This window comes from Lagenorhynchus albirostris, chromosome 4, assembly GCF_949774975.1.
Source record: "Lagenorhynchus albirostris chromosome 4, mLagAlb1.1, whole genome shotgun sequence".
Classification (NCBI taxonomy): Eukaryota; Metazoa; Chordata; class Mammalia; order Artiodactyla; family Delphinidae; genus Lagenorhynchus; species Lagenorhynchus albirostris.
In genome coordinates, this window is record NC_083098.1 from 105,083,233 (window position 1) to 105,105,168 (window position 21,936).

At 38.9% G+C, this 21,936-nt stretch overlaps 1 protein-coding gene across 1 annotated transcript in view; it reads left to right on the forward strand.

Annotated features, from left to right (window-relative positions):
- TAPT1 (transmembrane anterior posterior transformation 1) overlaps positions 1-21,936 on the forward strand; it is a 63,339-nt gene that overhangs the window by 23,240 nt on the left and 18,163 nt on the right. The window contains exons 3-7 of the mRNA XM_060148473.1: positions 4,067-4,185; positions 14,353-14,515; positions 16,912-17,047; positions 18,596-18,693; positions 18,874-18,943. Coding sequence (XP_060004456.1) covers positions 4,067-4,185; positions 14,353-14,515; positions 16,912-17,047; positions 18,596-18,693; positions 18,874-18,943 — 586 coding nt within the window. The remainder of the gene's footprint in view (positions 1-4,066; positions 4,186-14,352; positions 14,516-16,911; positions 17,048-18,595; positions 18,694-18,873; positions 18,944-21,936) is intronic.

The window sequence follows — 21,936 nt, forward strand, 5'->3', positions numbered from 1 at the left end:
GGGCAGATTTCATTAGCTGTTACTTAAGACTGCTTGAATGCTTTATGGTTATTTGGTCCAAATGAAGAGGAAATAGTACTTGCCTATTTTATCAAGATGCCATACCAATTAACTGAAGGTGTGAAAGTACACATTATTCTTGTTAATAATATATACTCAAACCTTTTAATTTTATTAAGATAACATTTTCAAAGCTAGCAGTAAATCTATATGTGTGAAATGTTTATGCCTTTTGTAAATTTGATTCATTAAATGCCTTTTATTTCTACATTTTTTATGACACTAGGCAAATTGGCAAAAGACAAGTTAGCACAAAGAAAATTACATTAACTCCTATGCCTAGCAAAAATAGGGAGTAAGATCTTTTTGCTGTGCTTAAACTGCTCCAAAGAGAACATGTAGGGCCTTGAGGCAGACAGACCCAGGCGTGAAGGCCAGTTCCTTCACTCTGACCCACAGCCTTGGGCAGGTGTTCAGCCGCCAGAGCTGTGGTTTCCTCGTGTGCTGAGCAGGGATGAAAATCACTAGCTCAAGAGCTGATGGGGGATTAAGTAGTCAGCACTCACCACTCGCCTGGAGGATGGAAGACACAGGAGTCCCTCTTGGCACATCTCTTTCAGACTCCTGGATCACCAGGTAAATTAAATGAGATGCCCTCCAGCGCCCAGTAGGGCGCCAGGCTCACACTCAGCCCAGCAGGGGTTTCTTTACCTCCCTCAAGGATGAATGTTTTCAGGATTACATCTTGCTTACTTTTTTTGGAAGTTTTCTCATTTTCATTTGTAAAGAATTTAAGAGAATGCTGTGCTTTGTGGAAAAAGTTAACACCTGAACAGTAGATAGAGGAGTTGGGTCACTTATGCATGTTTCTAAACCCTGAAAGGCATCTCTTTTGCTTTACTTGTGTATTGCATGTTCTCACATAGATGGATGCCTTCTTTCCACCCAGTTGAAGTTTCTTTAGATCACAGCCACTTGCTTTCTTTCCATTTTATGTTTTAAATTTTATTTATTATTTTTGGCTGCATTGGGTCTTCGTTGCTGCACGCAGGCTTCCTCTAGTTGCAGCGAGCGGGGGCTACTCTTTGTTGCGGTGCACAGGCTTCTCATTGTGGTGGCTTCTCTTGTTGCGGAGCATGGGCTCTAGGTGCGCGGGCTTCAGTAGTTGTGATATGCAGGCTCAGTAGTTGTGGCTCGTGGGCTCTAGAGTGCAGGCTCAGTAGTTGTGGCACACGGGCTTAGTTGTTCTGCGGCATGTGGGATCTTCTCAGACCAGGGCTCGAACTCGTGTCCCCTGCATTGGCAGGCGGATTCTTAAACAACTGTGCCGCCAGAGAAGTCCCTCCTTCCATTTTAATATTGAGATCTGTCATATCGACAGCTCCAGGTGGTCTTTATGTGGTCAGCACACAGTGGGGGGAAGATTTTTTCTTGCCCACTGAGTTTACTGGGCTGGTTTAAAATGTGAAGGGGAGGATAAACAACAAGGTCCTACTGTATAGCACAGGGAACTATACTCAGAATACTGTGATAAACCATAATGGAAAAGAATATGAAAAAAGAGGGCTTCCCTGGTGGTGCAGTGGTTAAGAATCTGCCTGCCAATGCAGGGGACACGGGTTCGAGCCCTGGTCCAGGAAGATCCCACATGCCATGGAGCAACTAATCCCGTGCACCACAACTACTGAGCCTGCGCTCTAGAGCCCGCGAGCCACAACTACTGAGCCCGCATGATGCAACTACTGAGGCCCACGCGCCTAGAGCCCGTGCTCTGCAACAAGAAAAGCCACCACAATGAGAAGCCCATGCGCCGCAACGAAGAGTAGCCCCCGCTCGCCGCAACTAGAGAAAGCTGCACACAGCAACAAAGAACCAAAAGCAGCCAAAAATTAATTAATTAACAACAACAAAAAGAGTATGAAAAAAGAATGTCTATAACTGAGTAACTTTGCTGCACAGCAGAGATTGACACAACATTGTACATCAACTCTACTTCAATAAAAAGAAAAATTGAAAAAAAAAGTGAAGGGAAGGCCCGTTAGACTTTTGTTACTGTTGTTTACCATGATACTAATACACATTCCTCTAAGCCTAAGAAAGGTGACTGTTCTTTAAAAGAAGGTTTGATTCTTTAAGAGACAGTTTTCGTCATGATTACTTTTCTCATCGGTGTTCTTGTTCACGCTTCTTCCTCCCCTGGAAAGCTTCCTTCCCCTGTTCCCACCCCTCCACCCCCTCCCAGTTTACCCTCTCCAGGTGTCAGTAGCCCTCATCTCAGATGTCATTAAGAGTCTCCTCTTCTATGGAGCTTTTTCTAAATCTCCCAAAGTTGGGTTGGCCATTCTTTCTCAGGGCTCCCCTGTTCCTTGTATACTTAGTTCTATCATAGCAGCCGTTACCTCTGCATTGACCTCCTTTATCTACATGCTTGTGTCTCTATCTGTGAAAATGCGAATAAGCTTGCTGAGGGCAGGAACCCCATCATGAGGTCCTGCCAGGCTCTGCCCGCCAGGCTGAGCATCTTACTTGGCCCGTATTAACGGCTTAGTAGATGCTGATGAATGAGTGATGTGTTAATCCCCAGTGTAAGGTCACGAGAAAGACAGCCACTTACACGGACACAGCAAAATACCTTCTGGGAATGTCAGGTTTCTGTCATTTTCTGCCTTTGGAGTGTAAACAACAGATCACCAGCAAACAGGGAAAGGATTCTTGGTGACAGGAGAGTAAGGACCACTAACTTTAGGTTGACCTTGCTCAGTCTTTTATAGCACTGCTTTGTGTGTAAAACAAGGGGACAGACAGAACTGTGACTGTGCTGACGACAGGATGACTGGCTCAGACCAACTACTAAGAAACCTGGCACATATATGTATACATACACATACGTGTGTGTGTATATATATATATTTTTTTCTTTGAGACATTCTTGCAAAAAATTAATAAAATGTGTCCTTTCTTATAAAGGTGTGTTAGTTTGCTAGGGTTGCAGTAACAAAGTACCATGAACTGGGTGTCTTAAACAACAGAAATTTGTTTTCTCATAGTTCTGGATGCTAAAAGTCCAAGATCAGAGTGTCAGCGGAGTTGGTTTCTTCTGAGGCCTCTCTCCTTGGCTTGTAGGTGGCTGTCTTCTCCCTGTGTCTTTGTGTTGTCTTCCCTCGGTGTCTTGTCTGTGTCCAAATTTCCTCTTCTTATAAGCATACCAGTCATATTGCATTAGGGCCCACCCTAATGACCTCATTTTAACTTAATTAACTCTCATCTCCAAATATGGTCACATTCTGAGGTGCCAGGGGCTAGGCCTTCAACATCTGAATTTGGTGGGGAGGGATGCGATTCTACCAGTAACAGTGTGGATTTTAACTGCTTAATATATATATGTAGGACAGTTTATTGACTAAGAATACATCAAGTGCTGTGTGTGAGGGTGTATATATCATACCATGTTTGTGTGTCAGACATACAGAAAGTCACCACTCTTAAAATAGGGGAGTTTAGTAGCCTGGGTATGGCTACTTCTCTAAGCCATCAAAAGATTCTGTCCTCCTTATGTGGCAAGTATACAAGAAAGGGGGAAACATTACAGATATTAGCAGCTATTCCTCCAATTAAGAATAATGCCTTCTCTGTACAACAAGTTAAAGTATACATGAAATTTTGTTAAAATTAGTAATCTCTTTACATGAGTAAGGTTAGACTTTACAAGTTTTATCTGAAAGGTTTTCTATAATATCTCTAAAGTTTGAGGAAGTACCCAGAAAGCTACATCAGGTGCTGTGGTCAAGGGCAACTTGTGTTTTAATTGACTTGTGTAGGTGGTAAACCAAAGACTCTGGAAGAAGAACTACAAACTTGCATTTTGAAAAGGGATTTTTCATTAGAATATGGCTTGTATACACAAGGAGAAGTACTAACTTGTTATTCCCATGGATAAGTTATAAGAAATGAATTTCCTACAAAGCTTAGAAATTCCTTGATTGTTTGAAATTTTCATCTGTAATATTTTAAAGAATATTTATTTTACATTTTGTTTTTTATGTTCTTCTCTGCTTTTAAAATCCAGCTCATGGTCTTTGGAATCTTTCTGTGCCTGGATGCGTTTCTGTATGTGTTCACCCTGCTTCCTTTAAGAGTTTTCCTGGCGCTGTTCAGGCTCTTCACACTGCCTTGCTATGGCTTAAGGTAAGTTTAAGATTATGAACTATTTTAAACATTTAAGTTATTTTTACTACTTGTAGTTGAGCTAAATAACCACTTGCATAGATTTTTTAGAATAGGGATAATCATTAAGTTTCTTTCACACTTTGGCCCTTAATACATAAATGAATACTGTTTATCTTTTTAATGAATATTATGTAATATGCTTATATAATATTTGTACATTTTATATGTACTTTTTTTTCCAAATGGTTTTGGACCAGAACTTTGCTTTGGCCAGTAAACAAATGTTAATAATGCAGGAGGCTGTGTAGAAGAATAGAAAAGGCCTAGCACTGAGAGTCAAGGACCAACCACATTGCCACTGTGCTAGCTCAGCCTGTACTTTCATTTTCTTCAAGTCCCTTGGCCTCCTGGGCATCATCTGTAAAGTGAGGACCAGGTGCTAGGCTGGGAGGTGGGCGGCGGCTGGCATCAGAATCTCCTAGGGAGCTCTTAGTACGGGGTTCCTCCTCCGTCTCATTTGAGAGTGTCTGTCTTCATGGCCTAGCTAGCCTTAGTTACTGCTTACAGGTGAGACCCCCCTCTGATTTGTGAGAGGGGAAAGCTCTTGAAGACCATTGTCCTGGTGGGAAGGATCAGACAGTCTGGCCCAGCATAGATTAACTGACGAGTCATCAGCAACTACTAACTTCTCTAAGCTTGTGTCCCCATCAGTAAAAAGGGGATGTTTAGAGCCAGCATCTTTTACCACAAAGACTGAGAGATGTGCAAAGAATACCTAGTGTAGTGCCTGGTTTGTAGTAGACAGGAATAAATACTAGCTTCCTTCCTTCCTTCTCTTCCAAAACTGGGAACAGGAAGATGAAAATGTAAAGCTTATGTGAATCTTATTGCTTTTTTGGCCTTGAGGTTAGAAATTTGGATTTTACAGGTTTTTTCTCTGTGGTTACATCAACATGCCTCTGCTCTGTGTGGTCACTCTCTGTAACATTATTACAGTGTTCTTAGCATAGTTGCCCAATTTACGTTTCTCACATGCGTCATTTTTCTAAATACGTTTCATTCCGAAAAAGTTGCAAAATACTGAAATGGACAATAATATGTGAAACTTTATTTAACTATAAAGTAGGTGACTCTTCCATGGTATATTAAATATATGAATAATAACATTATCATCAGTAACCATGGAAACTGAGTTATAAAATTATTGATCAACATACAGAATTATATGTTGATTTTTTTTAAGACTAAAGTCATGGAAGAGTCTCTTTTAAAGTAATAAACAAGCATATACTTGATATTTAGTACGTACTGAATAACACATAACAGTCTTTAAAAATGGCCTTTATCTGTCTTAATAAGGAAGAAATCCCTCCAGTGTAAACTGGAAGAATTTATCAATCATGATGATCATATTGTGATAAGAGTAAAGGCTCTTCTTTGCAAGATGGCATGGGATAGATTATAAGAATTAAGATCACATCATTGTTATATGTGATACTTCATATTCTATAATCTTCCTCTCCTTCCAGAATGAAAGAATTATGTTATATATTTTATTAATTTCTTGTTAATCAAACGGGAGTATCTTTTTTAGGAATTTACCGTCAACTTTAAGATATTCAAGTACGTGCTTTATGCCTTTGGGAGAATTTTTAAGAAGACTTTATTCGTATCAGCAAACCTTTTTTTTCCAGACATTTGTAGCATGGTACTCCAATATTCAGAAAGCCTAACCTTGTATACTATCACTATTCCTTTATCACTGTTGGGAGCTCAATAGAGTCATGGTTATTTCAGTTACCTTTTCAGAAGACCAAGAAAAAAATCTAAGACATTGCTAAATGGAAATCTTCATGTGTGATTGCATAACAAGAATAGACGCATGGAAAGTTGGATAAAGCCCAGGTGAGGCTATCTGACATAAAATAGCTCGTGTCTACACTATGAGCTAGATTATTTTTTAGTTATTCTTTGATCAACAATGTGAGGCAAGTTCGTGCTCTAGCTGTCTTTAAGCGAATGGCTTTTAAAGACAGAGCATGTTCTCCGTGGCTGTTGGCACTATGAGATATAGCATTAAAAGGATGTGTAACCTAAAATCAACAAGAGCCATCTTGTTGTTACACAGGTATCTAAACTGTGTCCCTTGTCACTTGGGGAGCAAGGCACCAAAGTAGCATTAGAGAAGTCTTTCAGTGTTTGTTCTAAAAACTGGGAGAGGTGTTGCAGAGAGCTGGGAAGACTTCATCCCTCTACTCCTTGTTGGCTTTAGTGTGAGTGGTCAGTGGTCCCTAGAGCCAACCGTTTCTGGGTATTTTAAGGGGGGTTTTTTTGCCATAAAAAGTAAAGGTGATAACTTTCGTATATTACTTTAAAATACTTTTCAATCTAAATTAATTTGAATAACATTTTAAAACAGAATTCAAGTCCGTTCTATTTTCAAGTTTTTATGGCCAAACTGACACTAGAGGGCAGCCCATCACACTACAGTGAAGACTCCGCTAAGTTTTCCTGGGCAAACAGTTCTTGCTATTTCTGCAGTTTGGATCAACTGAAAAATTACATTTTATGCCATCACTAATAAATATGTGTATATATAACGTGAAGTGCAGTTAAAATTATATAACAGAACTTCAGCACTTTAAATACTCTGTGAGTGTAGGCAGATTATACAGAATATGAAGATACTGCCTTCCTGTCTTAGTGCCTTAAGTATACTTTACCAGAATTAGCAAAACTATTGTTAATATTAAGTCTAAGACCTTTCAGATATTTTAGGAATATAAAAATACATTTTATTTTTACAAAATTATTAATCAGCCAAGTTTTGTCATCTTATAGCTTTTCTTCCAGCATTCTCTACTTCCATTCAAGATTATTTGATTTGTCTTGCCTGTAGCTGTATCATGTCCCATCTTTTTAAGCAAACAAAAAGTGCTCTTTCCTTCAGTCTGACTTTATTTTTTCAAAGAGGTAAGAAGAAATTAAAGAGACCAGCAAAGAGGTTAATTGCATTCTTTTTTCTGTTTTCTTTTTCTCACTCTCCTGTATTTTAGTTTTCTTTCTGTTAAAAAAAAAAAGAAAGTTACTATTGATATCTTCCTAGTCTCTTAGTCGTTTGAAATTATTCCCCAAAAGCCGGGTGGGGGGTGGGAAGGGATATTTGTCAAAGTAATCAAGATGCTGACATGAAAACAGCAACAGTTTGCAGGCTCTAGTGCTGTGGTTTCAGTGTCACATCATAGCAGAGTACTATTATTGCCCTCTTTTCAGAAATGGGATTGGTGTTCTCACCTCCTCTACGTGCAGAGTTGTATCTGGTACAGCATTTGTGAGAGGCTTCCGAAAGCTGACAGCCTCCCGGGTTTTCTGCTTTAGAATTGATTTTTTGAACCTATTTCTTAATCTTCTGCAGACTTGCCGTGGGTTTTGGTTTGGGGGTGTTTGTCAGTACTGACAAACTAAATAGACTTTCTGCCTTTCACTAAGCCTGAGGGCCAGGGCGAATCTGCAGCCCTTAAGAAACCAGCCTTTATCGTGTTTGCTCCCCTGGTGGACATTTTGCCAGCTTTTGACCCTGTTAAAATATTTTTCATTTTGAGATGTTGGCAGGGTAATTTTCTTGACTCGATAGTTGTGTGTGTGTTATCTGCAAAGGGTGTACTGCTTGCATAAAAAGTTTACACCTGTCCTTAGTAATCTCAAGAATATTTAGGTGAAAACTGTTGCTAATGAATTTACAGTCTTGAAAAGTCTTTGCCCTTAACTATTTTGTTGTAGACTAAAATAAAGAAATACATCGATTCTTTAAAAGCCAACTGATTTATGTATGTCTTCCCTCTTTCTCAGGATAGTATAATTTTTTAAAAACATTTGAGAAACTTCTTGAATTAGGATAATTTTTTTAATGATGAGGACATGAAAATCAGAATTAGGTTTTGATTTATTATATGACGTATCTTTGTTTCTTGGAAGAATGAAAGTATTTTGTTTTTTAGAAAAGCAGACTGCTCTATATTATGCTAAAGAGGTATCCAACATTATTTTTTCCAAATTTACTTATAGAATAAATAAATAATAACCAGTTGTATGTGTGTTTTTAATTCACCTGGCATTTTTTCTGGATCCTTTTTCCTCCTCCAGCCTGTGGCTTCATTTTGTGTTGTAGAAGCCTCAGTCGCATTTGAGTTAAAAGTTGAGGGAGATTGTAGAGAAAAGCAATACTATCTGGTGCCAGGAACTGATAGTTTTGAAAACTTTGCTAAAATATTTTAGACAGTAATAAATGTAGAGTAGGTTTAAGTAATAAATGCTAGAGTATTTTTCTTTTACTATTGGAGCAAATAAAATATGTGCAAGTAAATTTTACTGATTTCTCACCTCGGTTTTAGGCATAACTCTTACTTGGACTTTATGTACTTTTTTGTTTTTCAGAGGCAATGGTGTCTTTTTCTTTTGAGAATTTACCCCACAGAAAGCTCTCATCTCCCAAAGAATTATGAATTTCAAATGCTTGAGAGTTTCTTAACCCATTGGGTTTCTTCCGTATGCCTTACCTCCTCCAAGGTAGTTCTACCTAAAATTAACTGCACACATATGAACACACACACATATACATAATAGATTTTTCTCTTTTTAGATATAAGCCTTATTTTTGGCCTGAGTGATTCATGCCACCCCTGTCGCGCATGTAGGGAGAGCTCTTGGTAACTTTCTCTGGGGAAACAAGTACGTCTGTCATTTCCTCTTACCAGGGCTGGTCTATGTGGCTGATTTGTAGAGAGCAATATATTTGTTAGAGAGTCTTCCTAACCTCAGTTTTATTGTCCGCTGTTTCCTCACCATGACGCTCTAAGTAGCGTAGCAACATTACAACCTTCTCTCTTTCTTTCTCTCTCGTAAATCAGACCGAAGGGAGGAGCACTTTCACTTCCTTTATAGAATGGAATGTGGTGTCACAGGGACTCCTCGTGGTGAGTAAACCCTGATTTTTCCTTCTATACTCTCGGCCAAATTGACATCAGTACAAACGAATACTGATTATAATGAAAAAATATAGACATAACCATTTGGAGATGGACGCATACTGAAGAAAATGTGGTTCCCTGTCCTTACTTGGTCATAGAGCTTTGTCCACATTTGTGCAGGATTTCACCGTGATCTCATCTAACATAAGAAAATCACTTGATAAAATGATCTTTAATTATACATGTCGGACTAGACCTGACATCAAGTACTTCATTCCCAATGCCACATCAGTCAGCTGAGCCCTTCAATGTGAGCAGTTTTTATTTTGCATCCTCCAAGCGCCAAACATAGCTTATAAAACCAGTGGTTTTTTCCTAGTATAGTGTGAAATTATTTTCAAAGCCCAAGGAACGCTTTAGTCATTCAGTTAAAGCTTTTATAATTATTTTTCTACTGTCTGTCACAAAAACTTAAGATTTAAAATTTTCAGTCTCCTAATTAAAGAAAATATCTTAATCTTAATACTTTATTCCAGTTTACTCTAAAATTACAAAACGACTTATCTTTCAAAAATGGAGACCATTTTTAATATTTCATGTTTTTTTGAATAGTGCTTATATATCTTCATTCTTTCAGTTATACCACAAATAGCTAAAAATGTTAAAAGAGAAAGAGAGAAAAAAAGAAATCCCATCTGCGTATTTTGTAATGAAGTAGCTCATGCTGATACCTTGGCATGTTTCAACACCAGTTTGAAAATTAACTAGGCAGGGCTTATCCCAGTTCTCTTAGTCATTTGTGTTGCCTCCTCTTCTTTCCTGATCTTTTTCTGTTCACTATCAGTTTTTACTTTAATCTTAGTTGGCATAGTACCTTCTGCTGAACAGGGTGCAGAAAAAGCCTACACCTGATCATCTTGGTTTACTACATCATTCTGTTCCCCAAACGTGCCCTTGAAACAGCTGGGTCACTTTATTCGGTAATTGTGCAAATCCAGGGAAAGTATTTGAAAGACCAAAAGATAAAATTTAGAAATGTAGACAATTTAATTTCTGTAAGAGTGGCTTAACTTGAAAATTAAAAAAAATTTAAGTTGTGTTGACTATCTTATTTAATATTACTTGTCTTGTGATAACTCACAGCCAGCTGTAAATTAGATTTAGTGGGTTTTTCACTTTGTCCAACAGCTTCCTCCGCTTGTTTATATGTTAGTGTGGGATTTTCAGTGCTTGCAAAACAAATTGCCAGTAACCACTGTTTAACAGGCATTTATAAGGAAGAGCTTCAGCCTGAAAGTATTGTTCATAAACCAATTCAGAGTTGATTGGCAGGGCTGTAGAGAAGCTTCTTACGGAGTTGGAAATACTTATCATATATCATATCTAAAAATGTCCTGGCAGAGAAGGAAACAAATGCTGGAACTGGTTCAAGTTGTTTTAATCAGCTGGACTTATTTTGAGGTTAGATTTTTTCTTACTCAGAGAAGCTGTGATGCCCCCTTAGAAATGATTTTTTTATTTTTGCAACTTTCCTTTTTCATTTACAGGGAAATTTATATGAAAACAAGACCCTTGTTTCTTAAGAGTTATGCTTTTATTTTTTTATTTGAATAAATCCTCTTAATTTTGAAATTAAGGAGAAAATCAGAGTCATCTCTGTAGCACCCAGTTGTGATGTAAGCAATGGAAAATTTTCACCAAAGCAGAGAGTGCACATAAAGCAGTGCACAGATCCAGTGAAAATAGTCCTTTTTTTCCCTCTTTTTAGAAATGAAAAATTATAGCTATTTTTGGTTTTTAGCACAATAATTTTTCCATATGAGATGACAGTACAGTGATAAATTATACAGTATTAAATTATGCTGAAGGATAAAAGATACTGAGTTGCTGATTCCTGTAAGTTTAAAAGTTCTTTTAAAGAAAAGTCTGGGACGGTAGATGGGAGTGAGAACATGCCTTCTGGAGCCAGATGCAGAAGGTCAGATCCCTGGTCCCCCACATCTGATTCCTGACCATGCAGCTGCAGGCACGTTCTTGATACTCTTTGCGTCATCTGTGAAATTGGGATGGTGATGTACCTCCCTCATAGGATCTCCTAGGATTGTCGTGGAAACTAGAACAGATACGTGCCAAGTGCCTGGAATGGTGCCTGCCTCATAGGACCTGTGGATTGTAGCATAAGGTGTTTCTTCAACTCTTCCGCCATTTTTACAGCCTGGTTTAATCCTAAGCAAAAGAAAGCTAAATTAAAGTTGTTTATTTAAAATTTAAAAATTTAAATTTATTATCATCTTGGTTTAAAATGTGTGGTATTACGTTATTTGGGGAGACAGCTTTCCAATGTTTGGTAGCTAATTTCTAACAATGACTTGTATCGAATATAATATTCCTCCTTAGATATACTAACACACTGTTCCTTTGTTGCAAATGTTTATAAAGAAACAAAATTGGACAGATAGGTATTAAAAATCCTTTTATCTCTTAAATAAAGTGCTTTGACTGAGATCACTTAACTAAGTAGATGCCAATCTAGTACCAAAATCTCTAAGTATAGATTTCTACTTTAATTAGTTATCTAAATCTTTTTGGTAATTAATGCAAATTCATTAATACCACCCTACTTTTCGTTCCTGTCGTTTTCTTTAGTTCATAAAACATGACCTCTAGTTCTTAAACACAAAGGCCCCCGACTGTGGGTGATTTGTGCTTTTCAGCATATGCTCAGCTGCGCCAGCACTTCTGAGGGGGAGGTGGGTGTGTGCTCCCGGCTGATGCTTCGGGTTGACGCTGGCCATCCAGGGGAGACAGGCACACGGGCCAGGCGCCCAAGAGTGTTCAGAATGTCTCCTCTTCTCATTGTTTGACTTAAAAATATGTTTACCTCCAGCTCTTGACAAATATACCGCTTCCGTTTTTTATCTTGGGGTCCAGCAGCGAATTACCTCGATATTTGAACAGCCGTTGGCAGAGTTCTGTGTTCTGGGCTAGGTGTTTGGATATGGGAAACACAGCTCACTCTGGATTTCATGAGGAGAAAAGGTCCAGAGTCTACAGGGAGAGAGAGGAACAGCACTGGAGACAGAAAGGGACAGAAAAATGATGATAGACATTGATCAGCTTTGTCCTTGAGGCAGTTTTTCCCAAGATTTCAACTTCAACTACTAAGAATAACTTCCCTCGGCTTGTGCCGTGGTGGTATGACTTGGACACATGGCGTGACTTGGACTATTCTGACCCGTCTCTCCATCTAGCTCGTTGGTTCAGCCCAGTTTCTTCTCATCCTCTGCTAGCCCTCCCTGGACCCAGTCTTCTCAGAATTTGTCTCTTTTCAGGATTTTTGCAGATTTCCTATTCTCTCTGTGAAGAGGTCAAATTCACACCTGACTGAAAACCTCTGCATACTACAGTGTAGTGCGCAGTGCAGTGTGTATTGTAGAAAAGAAGTGTGAGGTTCTGAGCACATCTGGCAGAACTGGCATCGCATGCCTCGCTGTTATGTTATAGACCAGCGTTCTGGGTGGCAGTTACGGGTTCCTTGTTGAGCCCTACAAGGATCTTTGGAAGAAAAGAGCCCCCGATCTGAATGTGGACAAGGGCTAGGAAGGAGCTCCAGAGAGAATAGGTAGCCAGGAAATACCAAGGAAGTAGAGAGCTCAGGATGCCAATAGGCCGCTGGAAAGGAGCTCACCCCTTAGGTAGGTCCTAAAGTGTTGTCACAACGGGCAGAAATGAAAAGACTCTGGAGCTCCTAATGCCAGTCTTCAGGCTTTTTATTGATTGTATGATACATATGTAAAAGCTGCCAAAGCAGGAGACTGAGCATTTTCTATCTTGAGGAATCAGCCTGTAGTTGACTTAGAGAAAACACCTTTCCCATTCTTGTCACGGGAATTTTACGTTCAGTGAAAGAAGTCTTAAATTTCTTCTTTTCTAGTGTATTTTTTTGCTGTGTCTTAGGAAGACATTTCCATTCACAATTTAGGTTTAGCTCCTTATGCTCTGATCTCAAAAGTAAGGAATGATTCTGCTTGTATTGATTAGGAAAAAACCACAGTTGGCACTGGGGGTTAGGGCACCAACCCTGTGCTCAATAGCCAGCCCTCCGTATACACGATCCCTCCGTGTCCGAGATTCCTCTGTATCCATGGTTCCTCATCCATGGACTCAACCAATCGCAGAGCACGTAGTACTGAAGTACATATTTATTGAAAAAAATCCACATATAAGTGGACCCGTGCAGTTCAAACCCATGTTGTTTAAGGAGCAACTGTATTTTCGACTCATGTCATAGATGGCTAACTTTTGTAATATAAAAGCTGTCCTACAAACCAGTAAGAGAAAGATGTGAGGAGAGAATTCACACACAGTATAAATAACTTAAATATATAAAGAAGATGTCAGTCTCCTAATGAGAGAAATTAACATTGAAACTACTAGATCAATTTTTCACCAGTGGCATTGGCAGAGATCCCAAAGTTGATCAAATGCTAATTGATGCATGTGGGCTTACAGGTGTCTAGTGCAAGTGTAAATTGGTACAACCCTTGCAGAGGGCAGCGCAGCTGCTATTATCAAAATGTCAAGTGAACATAACCCTGAGAGTCCAGTTTTAGGACTTTATCCTGTAGATTCACTTTCACTGACATGGCATGACATGTACATTGCATCATGGTTTATAGTTGCAGAAGGCTGGAAATCTGTCAATGATATGTTACATAAATTATGATACATCCACACAGTGGGGCACTGCACTGTCATGTAAATATGAATTCCTTATGAACTGATACGGAAAAATCTGTTATGCTGTTAAATAAAAAGTGCAAAGTGCAGAACACCATGCGTAGAGTGCTAGCACTGCGTAAGAAGGGCTGAGCCAGTGGGGCTCCAGGGCTTCCCGGTGAGGTGGGAGGCTTGTGTCTTCTTCGTGGAAATCCATTGCTTCCAGGCACTCTATCAGCAGCCGCCTGCCTTCGGTGTTCACTTGTTTAGGTTCCCCACTTCTAGCAGTAATTCTGGTTTAATATTTTATATTCTCTCCTTGGGCAGAAAATTTCATACTATTGAGTAGTCAGCATAACTTTCCTTGTTAGTTTGAAATTTTTGAAAGATCAACCTAAGTCCCATTACCTTTGTTTGCCACTGTATGTCCAGTAAAGATTATTTATTCAGGGACACAGAAGGTAAAACTCATATTTTTATTACTTCTCATATATTTCAGGGACAGACGTTTGCTTCAGCCTGCCCAGGTGTGTGACATCTTGAAGGGTGTCATTTTGGTCATCTGCTATTTCATGATGCACTATGTGGACTACTCCATGATGTATCACCTGATTAGGGGCCAGTCCGTCATCAAGCTCTACATCATCTACAATATGCTCGAGGTGAGTCTGGGCCCTCACTTACCCTCCAGGCAGTCCAGCGCCCCAGCCTGCACAGGCCTGGCCGGTGGCACACGGCTCCAAGCCCTGCAACACAGAACACTTTCCTGCAGGCTCTGGTAATGGTGCTTCTGGCCTCCAGTGTTCATCCGGTCATTGGCGAACTTGTTAAAATGCACATTCTTATTTAGTAGGTCTGGGCTGGCACTGGAGAATCTGTCTTTCTAACAAGATGGTGCTTGTGCTGCCGGTCCTGGGACACACTGAGGGTAGCAGGTCCTCAGGGCACAAACTGTCCTCAAGTAGGGAAGAGGGGCACCTGCTGCCTAGACATTTCCGAGTCAGTGCTCCCTTGAGAATGTAAACTGTCAAATGGTAGAGAAATTTATTTTGCAAATTCATTGGAAACCTATGTATACTTTTTGCTAGAATTTTTAAATTTATGAAGATACTTTTAGGGTTATGTGTATGTTGGCTATAGTAGATTTATATTTTAAGTTGCTTTTGAATTTTCACACCAAGCAAGTAAACAATTTCCCGATTTCTCTAAGTACTTAACATTTTGAATACAATATGTCTTCCAAGTACGCTACGCTTTAAAGCAGTCATCATATGAAAATCTGCATTTACATAAATTAACAGTTACACAAAGCAAAGAAAAACATGCTTTGCTTTATAGGCAGAAACTTAATAAGTCAGATAGATAGTAAGCCAACCTGGGTTATATAATTAACCTCTGAGACTCAACTTGCACTTTCCTATACTACTCTTTGGGGACACAAGTAAGGTCTACCTGTCTTTTCAATTAGTCACAGACGGGCTTGTCCTGGCGTAGACACGTGGGGTGGTGTGGAGGCTGCTGGCCTTTCTGCCCTGAAGCTGCGCTGCCCGGGCAGCTGGGGGCTTTCCATCTCTTCGTAGAAGCCGCAGAACTCTAGCTGTCCTGGTTAGTCCTTAATTCATTGACTGGGATGATTTAGAAACCACACCCCAGCTTCCTGGTTGTAGGCTCGTTGCCATACACTTGCTTTGCCCCGTTAAGTGTGGGTGTGGTTTGTGAAGCAGAGTAGCCATCCTGCTCTCGCCTCCCTCCCACAGAAGGAAAAGCCCAGGCCTCCTTTCTTCCCCGGCCACGTGGGTGGCTCTCCGTGCCAGCACCCCACTAATCTCCTCCATGCCTTCCCTCCGGGGGATTGCAGGTTACCGGGCTTCTCCCTATTCCCAAACTTAAGGCAGACGCCGCCTGATTTACACAGCCCCCTACAAGGTGGTGGTATTACTGTTACTAGGAAACAGGGCAAGCAGAAGGATCCATGAATTGCTGATTGAAGTGGCTTAAGTACTGATTCACTTTGTAGCCTAGAGTTGATGAGTGGTTTCAGCGTAGTGTAGAAGAGTCCAGGCTCTGGTATAGAGATAACTACCTCCAATCCTGGTTATCCTGCACATGGCCGCCGGTTGCTGAATGACTCTAACCTTCAGCTTCTCATCTGTGAAGTGGAGATACTAGGGGAATTACCAGGAGTACATGAGACAGCCCGTAGAGGGGCTTAGCACAGACCAGGCATGTGGTAGGAGCTCCCTAAATGGTAGTGATTTATCCCTTCGTTCGGCAAATATTCAACCAACACTCCCTACATGCCAAGATCCCGAAGATCCAGAGATGAACAAAGCCTAATCCCCTGGAGCTTATATTCTACAGGTGGGAGAGAGGCAGTAAACAAGGAGGTATTTGGAAATAATAAATAACCGTGATGAAGAAGAACACGGTAATAGTTAGAGACCACGGGAACCACAAAAGACTGGATGGTCTGGGGAGGTCCTGTCTTAGAATGTGACTGAATCCTGATAAGCCCTTCTGTTTTCTTTTTTTATGTGCTTCTCTTTATTTATCATACTGTATTCATGGAGATCAGAACTTGAAAATGTCTTTAGGAAGCAAATCTGCTTATTATATTCTTATATAATAAACCTCAAACAAATTACAGCTATTGTTATTTACTGCTTTAGGTGTGAGTAGAGTGGGTCAAATGATATATTTGTCCTAAAGGATTTAAGTTTCAATCCTGAATTTGAGTTCAGAGAGTTTTAAAACCAGAGGAACTGTGATTTTGATGTATCCTCTCCCTTTTATTTTTGCTACTAAAACTTTTCATGTTACAAACAGAGTTTACTAGACGGAGTCTAATTCAGGTAACACAAAACTTGAGCACTCATTGTGTGTCAGAGAATAAGGAGATGTAAGTGAAGAAGTAAATAAAGATCCTGCTCTCTTTTGGAGCCTAGCTTCTAGTAGGATTTAAAAAGTGAGATTTCCAGTATTTGAGTTCACCTCTGAATTTTAGTAACATATTCAAATGGAATATTGAGAAACACCTTAACAAAATTTTTCTCTTTAGGTAGCAGATCGTCTGTTTTCATCATTTGGACAAGATATATTAGATGCTCTCTATTGGACAGCAACAGAGCCCAAAGAAAGAAAAAGAGCCCACATCGGGGTGATTCCTCACTTTTTCATGGCCGTTCTCTATGTCTGTATCCTTTTAGACTTCTCGGAAATTCCAACCATCAATGCATATTTTACATTATTCTATTTGGTTAGCTGTTTCTCAGATTTAAAGATGTGTGTGTGTGTCCATATCCTGAAGACTAATGTGAACCCTCTGCTTTCTTTTGAGAAATTGCTTATAATAGTACAGTTGACCCTTGAACAACACAGGGGCTAATTCAAGTATAACTTACAATTAGCCCTGTGTATCCAAGGATTCAAGCAACCACGGACCATTTAATAGTGTAGTATTTACTATTGAAAAATATATGCGTATAAGTGGACTCATGCGTTTCAAACCCATGTTGTTCAAGGGTCAACTGTAATTGTAAATTAATTTAAAGAGTCTCATGTATACATGACCCTTTGAACTGCTAGAAAATAGTTCTGTTCTCAGTGTAACTGATTATAAGGAAGAATTTTAGAATAAAGGGATAGTATGTTCATACATATTTTAGATTTATATAGATCTATATAACTTTTTCATACATATATTAGAATTTTTTTGAAGTTATCTTTAAACCTATGAATTCTTTGTTTTAACCTTCAACTTAAAATATATACAATTCATCTAGAAATAAAATTTGAAATTGGTTAGGGAGGAATTTTTGAGCTTTTATTTCTCCCTCCATCTCCTGAAAGCTTTTCTTTTGGAGAGTGAATGCTTTACTGTATAGCACAGTGTGCACGTGTGTGTATGTATATTTACACACACATGCATACCTACACTTAAGGTCCATATGGGATCAGGACTCATTCAAAGGAATGTGTCGTGTGATTTTTTTTTTCTGTACTGTCTCTGAAAGAACAATGCTTGAAAGAATTGGATTAATATTTGGGAAGTTAAAGGACTACGTAGGAAAAATTTCTGTGGAGAGTAAAAGCTTGTTCCAAGTATAATGAAGTAAAAAGTTGCTGTTCTAATTTAAATAAACTATTCCGTATGTAATATGAGTATAATTCTGCAGCTTGTGGATGTCTTCAAAAATGACATCTGAGGAAGAATCTTAATTATCAGACATTTCTTATTGTCTTATATTCCCCACCCCCTGTAGAACCAGAGAGGAAAATCAGTTCCAGACTAACTTTTACTTTGTGTTCTCTTCTATTTTAGAATGCAAATTATCTTAATTCACAATGTATATATCTAGGTCTCTTCTTTCAGTATTTACCGTAGTTTATTCCATTTATTTAATAAACTTTTCTGAGATCCTATTTCCCAAACATTGTACCAAATGCCAAAGATCCAGAAAGAACAAGACAACTGTTTTCCAGGACTCACAGTCTAAATGACTGGATTCATTTCTGCTTTTGTTTTGTTTCATATGAGTTGCATACCTCTTATCCCATCAAATTTATATCAACTATAGCTAATAGGGGAATTACAAAAATAATAAAATACTTACATAAGACTTGATTTAGAAAGCGTAGTCATCTTTTTTCCCCATTATAAACTTGTAAGATTTTATAGCATTATCTATTAATATAAACTGAAAACAGACTTAAGTTTTTTCCTTGACATCACTTACTGCTAGTTTTGCATGCGATCCTTATAATGGTTCAGGCAACAACTCTCAACGTGGCTTTTAACTCACACAACAAGTCCCTGCTTACTATTATGATGTCTAATAATGTAAGTATGAGATTTTATTTTACATTTTTGAGGTTATATGGTACTTTAACAGCAGTATTCTGAATGGGAAAAAATTATTTTTTCTAAATGTTATTTATTCCCTAAGAAGTTTTATATGTAGCATGTCCATTTTTAAAACTGTGTTAATGATGAAGATGATATTTGTGTTTACTATTTCAGTTTGTTGAAATTAAAGGAAGTGTTTTCAAGAAGTTTGAAAAGAACAATCTTTTTCAAATGTCAAATAGCGGTATGTACAATCAGATTCTCCTTGCAGCTTTATGCAGTATTATTTTGTCACTCATTCTGAAACTAATGTCACGATTCCTATGGGCCACTGTTTTCTTTGACTTAAGAAGCTGTGTTTGCTTTTATTCTCCCAACATCTTTACTAAGTATTTTTTTTTATTATTTTGGTTATTTAATCTCAGGATGTTTAAGATAGTAAAAAATTACAGGTATTTGTATCTCACCTTACCATACTTTCAGAAGCTTCTCATTGATCCAGAAATTTCTTAGGAGCAGCTGATATTATTCCATTTTACAGATGTGAAAGTTGAAACAGAGAGTAATTTGACTTCCCTAAGGTCACTCACTTAGCTACTAAGAACATTCTGGTGATAAACCTCAGATTGGCTCTTAGTTCTAGGCTTTTTCAGTTGTGCCTTTCTAATTCTAAGATGTGTGAGGACACATCTCACACATCTTAGAATTTATCCCCAGAAACCTTATCTTACATAGTTAGGATAATCGTAGCAGCACAGTGTCTTGGTTCTCAAGGTGTGGCCCATGGAACCCTGGAGGGGAGTCCCAAGACCCTTCCAGGGAGTCTGCAAAGTCAAAACTGTTTTCATAAGAATATGAAGACATTACTTATCTCTTTCACCATGTTGCCATTTGCACTATCGTGGAAAACAGGGGTGAAAAAGCCAGTGAGAGATCACCACGCGCCCACTGGAATGGCTGGTCCTGTGGCTGCCAGTGTGTGTCAGTGACGCTGGGGAGTGCCCCGCACTGATGGTGGGTGTGAATTGCTGCAGCTGCTCTGGGAAACCTTTTGGCGGTTTCTTACACAGTTACACATTGACCTACCCTATCACTCACCAGCGGGAACACAGTTTCACAAAAGGACTTGTACTTGTAAAGAATTGTAATGGCAGCCTTATTCATAGCCCGAAACTGGGAACAGCCCAAATCCTCCCATTAAGAAGAGAGCAGATAAATAAATTTTGGTATATCTACACTGTGGGACACTATTCAGCAGTTAGAGAGAACTACGTATATTCAGCTACATGGATGAATCTCAAAAGCCTCATGCTGAGTGAAAAGAGGCCAGACACAAATAAGTACCTACTGTGTGATTTCATACTTATGAGGTTTATGATCAGATAAAATTAATTTATGGTGATAGAAATAAAAGAGTGATTACTTACTGGTGGTGGGGTTGACTGGGAAGGGAGCAAGGAAACTTACTGTAGTGATGGAGCTGTTCATACTTTAGTGATGGGAATGGTGGCATAGCTTATGCATTCATCAAAACTCAATCAAATTGTACACTTAAAAGTAAAATTTCACTATACATAAATTTTGCTGTACGTATATTAGACAAGGCAAGGAACAGAAAGAACTAATGAAAAACTTTAGATAATTCTGTGGAGCAGTGATAGACCTTAGATCTCAGAGCTCTGAAGGGCAGTTGGCATGGTGTCGTTCTGTGCAGTAATATTCTTTCAAACGTGTGCTGCCAAGCTCTTTACGTTTGAAATGTAAGAGGAGGGGAGGGATAGGAGGGAAGGGGCATGCTCTTCTCAGCTTCAGGAGTTAACTCTAGAATATATATATTTCACTTGTAGCAGAAATCATATTATTTGTATTTAAATTAATAACCTGGTTTGAGTAGGCATTCTTTGTAGAGTTTTAAACTAGACATGCAGATCTTTAAGTTATAAGGGTTTTCAGTCTTTATCGTGAGGAGGAGATTGTGAACGATTTTCAACCTTATCGCCAGTATGTTGATATAATTAATATCCCTTTTTCCTTTCTTTTATAAACAAGTCCCCCAAATTTTAATCTCTTAGCTTAGAAAGATAAGGAATTCAATATTTCAGCTCTGAGAAAACTCTGAAAACAGTAGCATATTAATAAAGCAATGCATGTGAGTCTATAAGGAATTCAGAAGTATATTTTGGCTTAAAATGGTTAGTAATCAGCATGAAAAGTTTTGCTTTTGGTTAGAGGTAAAACAATTCACGTTACAATGCAGGGTGATCTGCGTTGTACCCACTTCTGTCTCCCTTCAAGTTTTATAAGAAATTAATTTTACCTAAGGTAGAATTTTAAAACCTGTTCCCAAGTAAGAAAAAGAAAAAGAAAAAGAAAAATTTCGCTGATGTTGCAGGCGGTGCTCAGATATTAAAAGAATAGGTAAGGAGTCACTAACGCCTGCCTTTCACGTGGTGACTGAGTTTATTGCCTCCTCCCTGTGCATTAGCATCTATGAAATGAGAGCCAGTCCACAGGATGCTGCCGGTCACACACCAGCTATTTCTTTCCCTGTGAATTTCCCTGGGAAACTGAGCTGCCATGTACATGGGATCAAATTTAGTACCTCATGCTAGTTTAATGTTGAAAACTTGGTTTGGAAATTTTAGAGTGACTTTATCCCTTTCAGTTTCTTGCCTGACTGTACATTGTCTTTAGGGGAATTACCTGAGGACACATGAAATAGAGTTTAGTTAATAAAACCCAACTTTTAACATTTTGTCCTTTCTTCCACATCATGTCATTGTACGCCCCAGCTGAGTATGGAACCTAGACCTTTCTGACCTGGGTTCTTAAAATGAAATGTTTTACATAGCTGTTAACCCACTGACAATGTGAACTGTATGTTCAGACAGATCCTGCAGGAGTTACATTGGTCTGAAGTAAGGTTCCAGCTCAGGGTGATTCTGTTTCACTCTCTTAACATAAGCCTGAGTACCTGCATTAATTTGAATGACTGTTGGAAATAAAAGAGTCACTCATTGCACATTTAAATTGTGACTGTAAATATGTTAAATATCCCTGTTAGTGGTGACTTAGAAGAGGAAAAAGGAGCTTAATAATTTGAATATCAGAAATATTCTTAAAGCATTAATCACCCGTGTTTTTTTTTGCGGTACGCGGGCCTCTCACTCTTGTGGCCTCTCCCGTTGCGGAGCACAGGCTCCGGACGCGCAGGCTCAGCGGCCATGGCTCACGGGC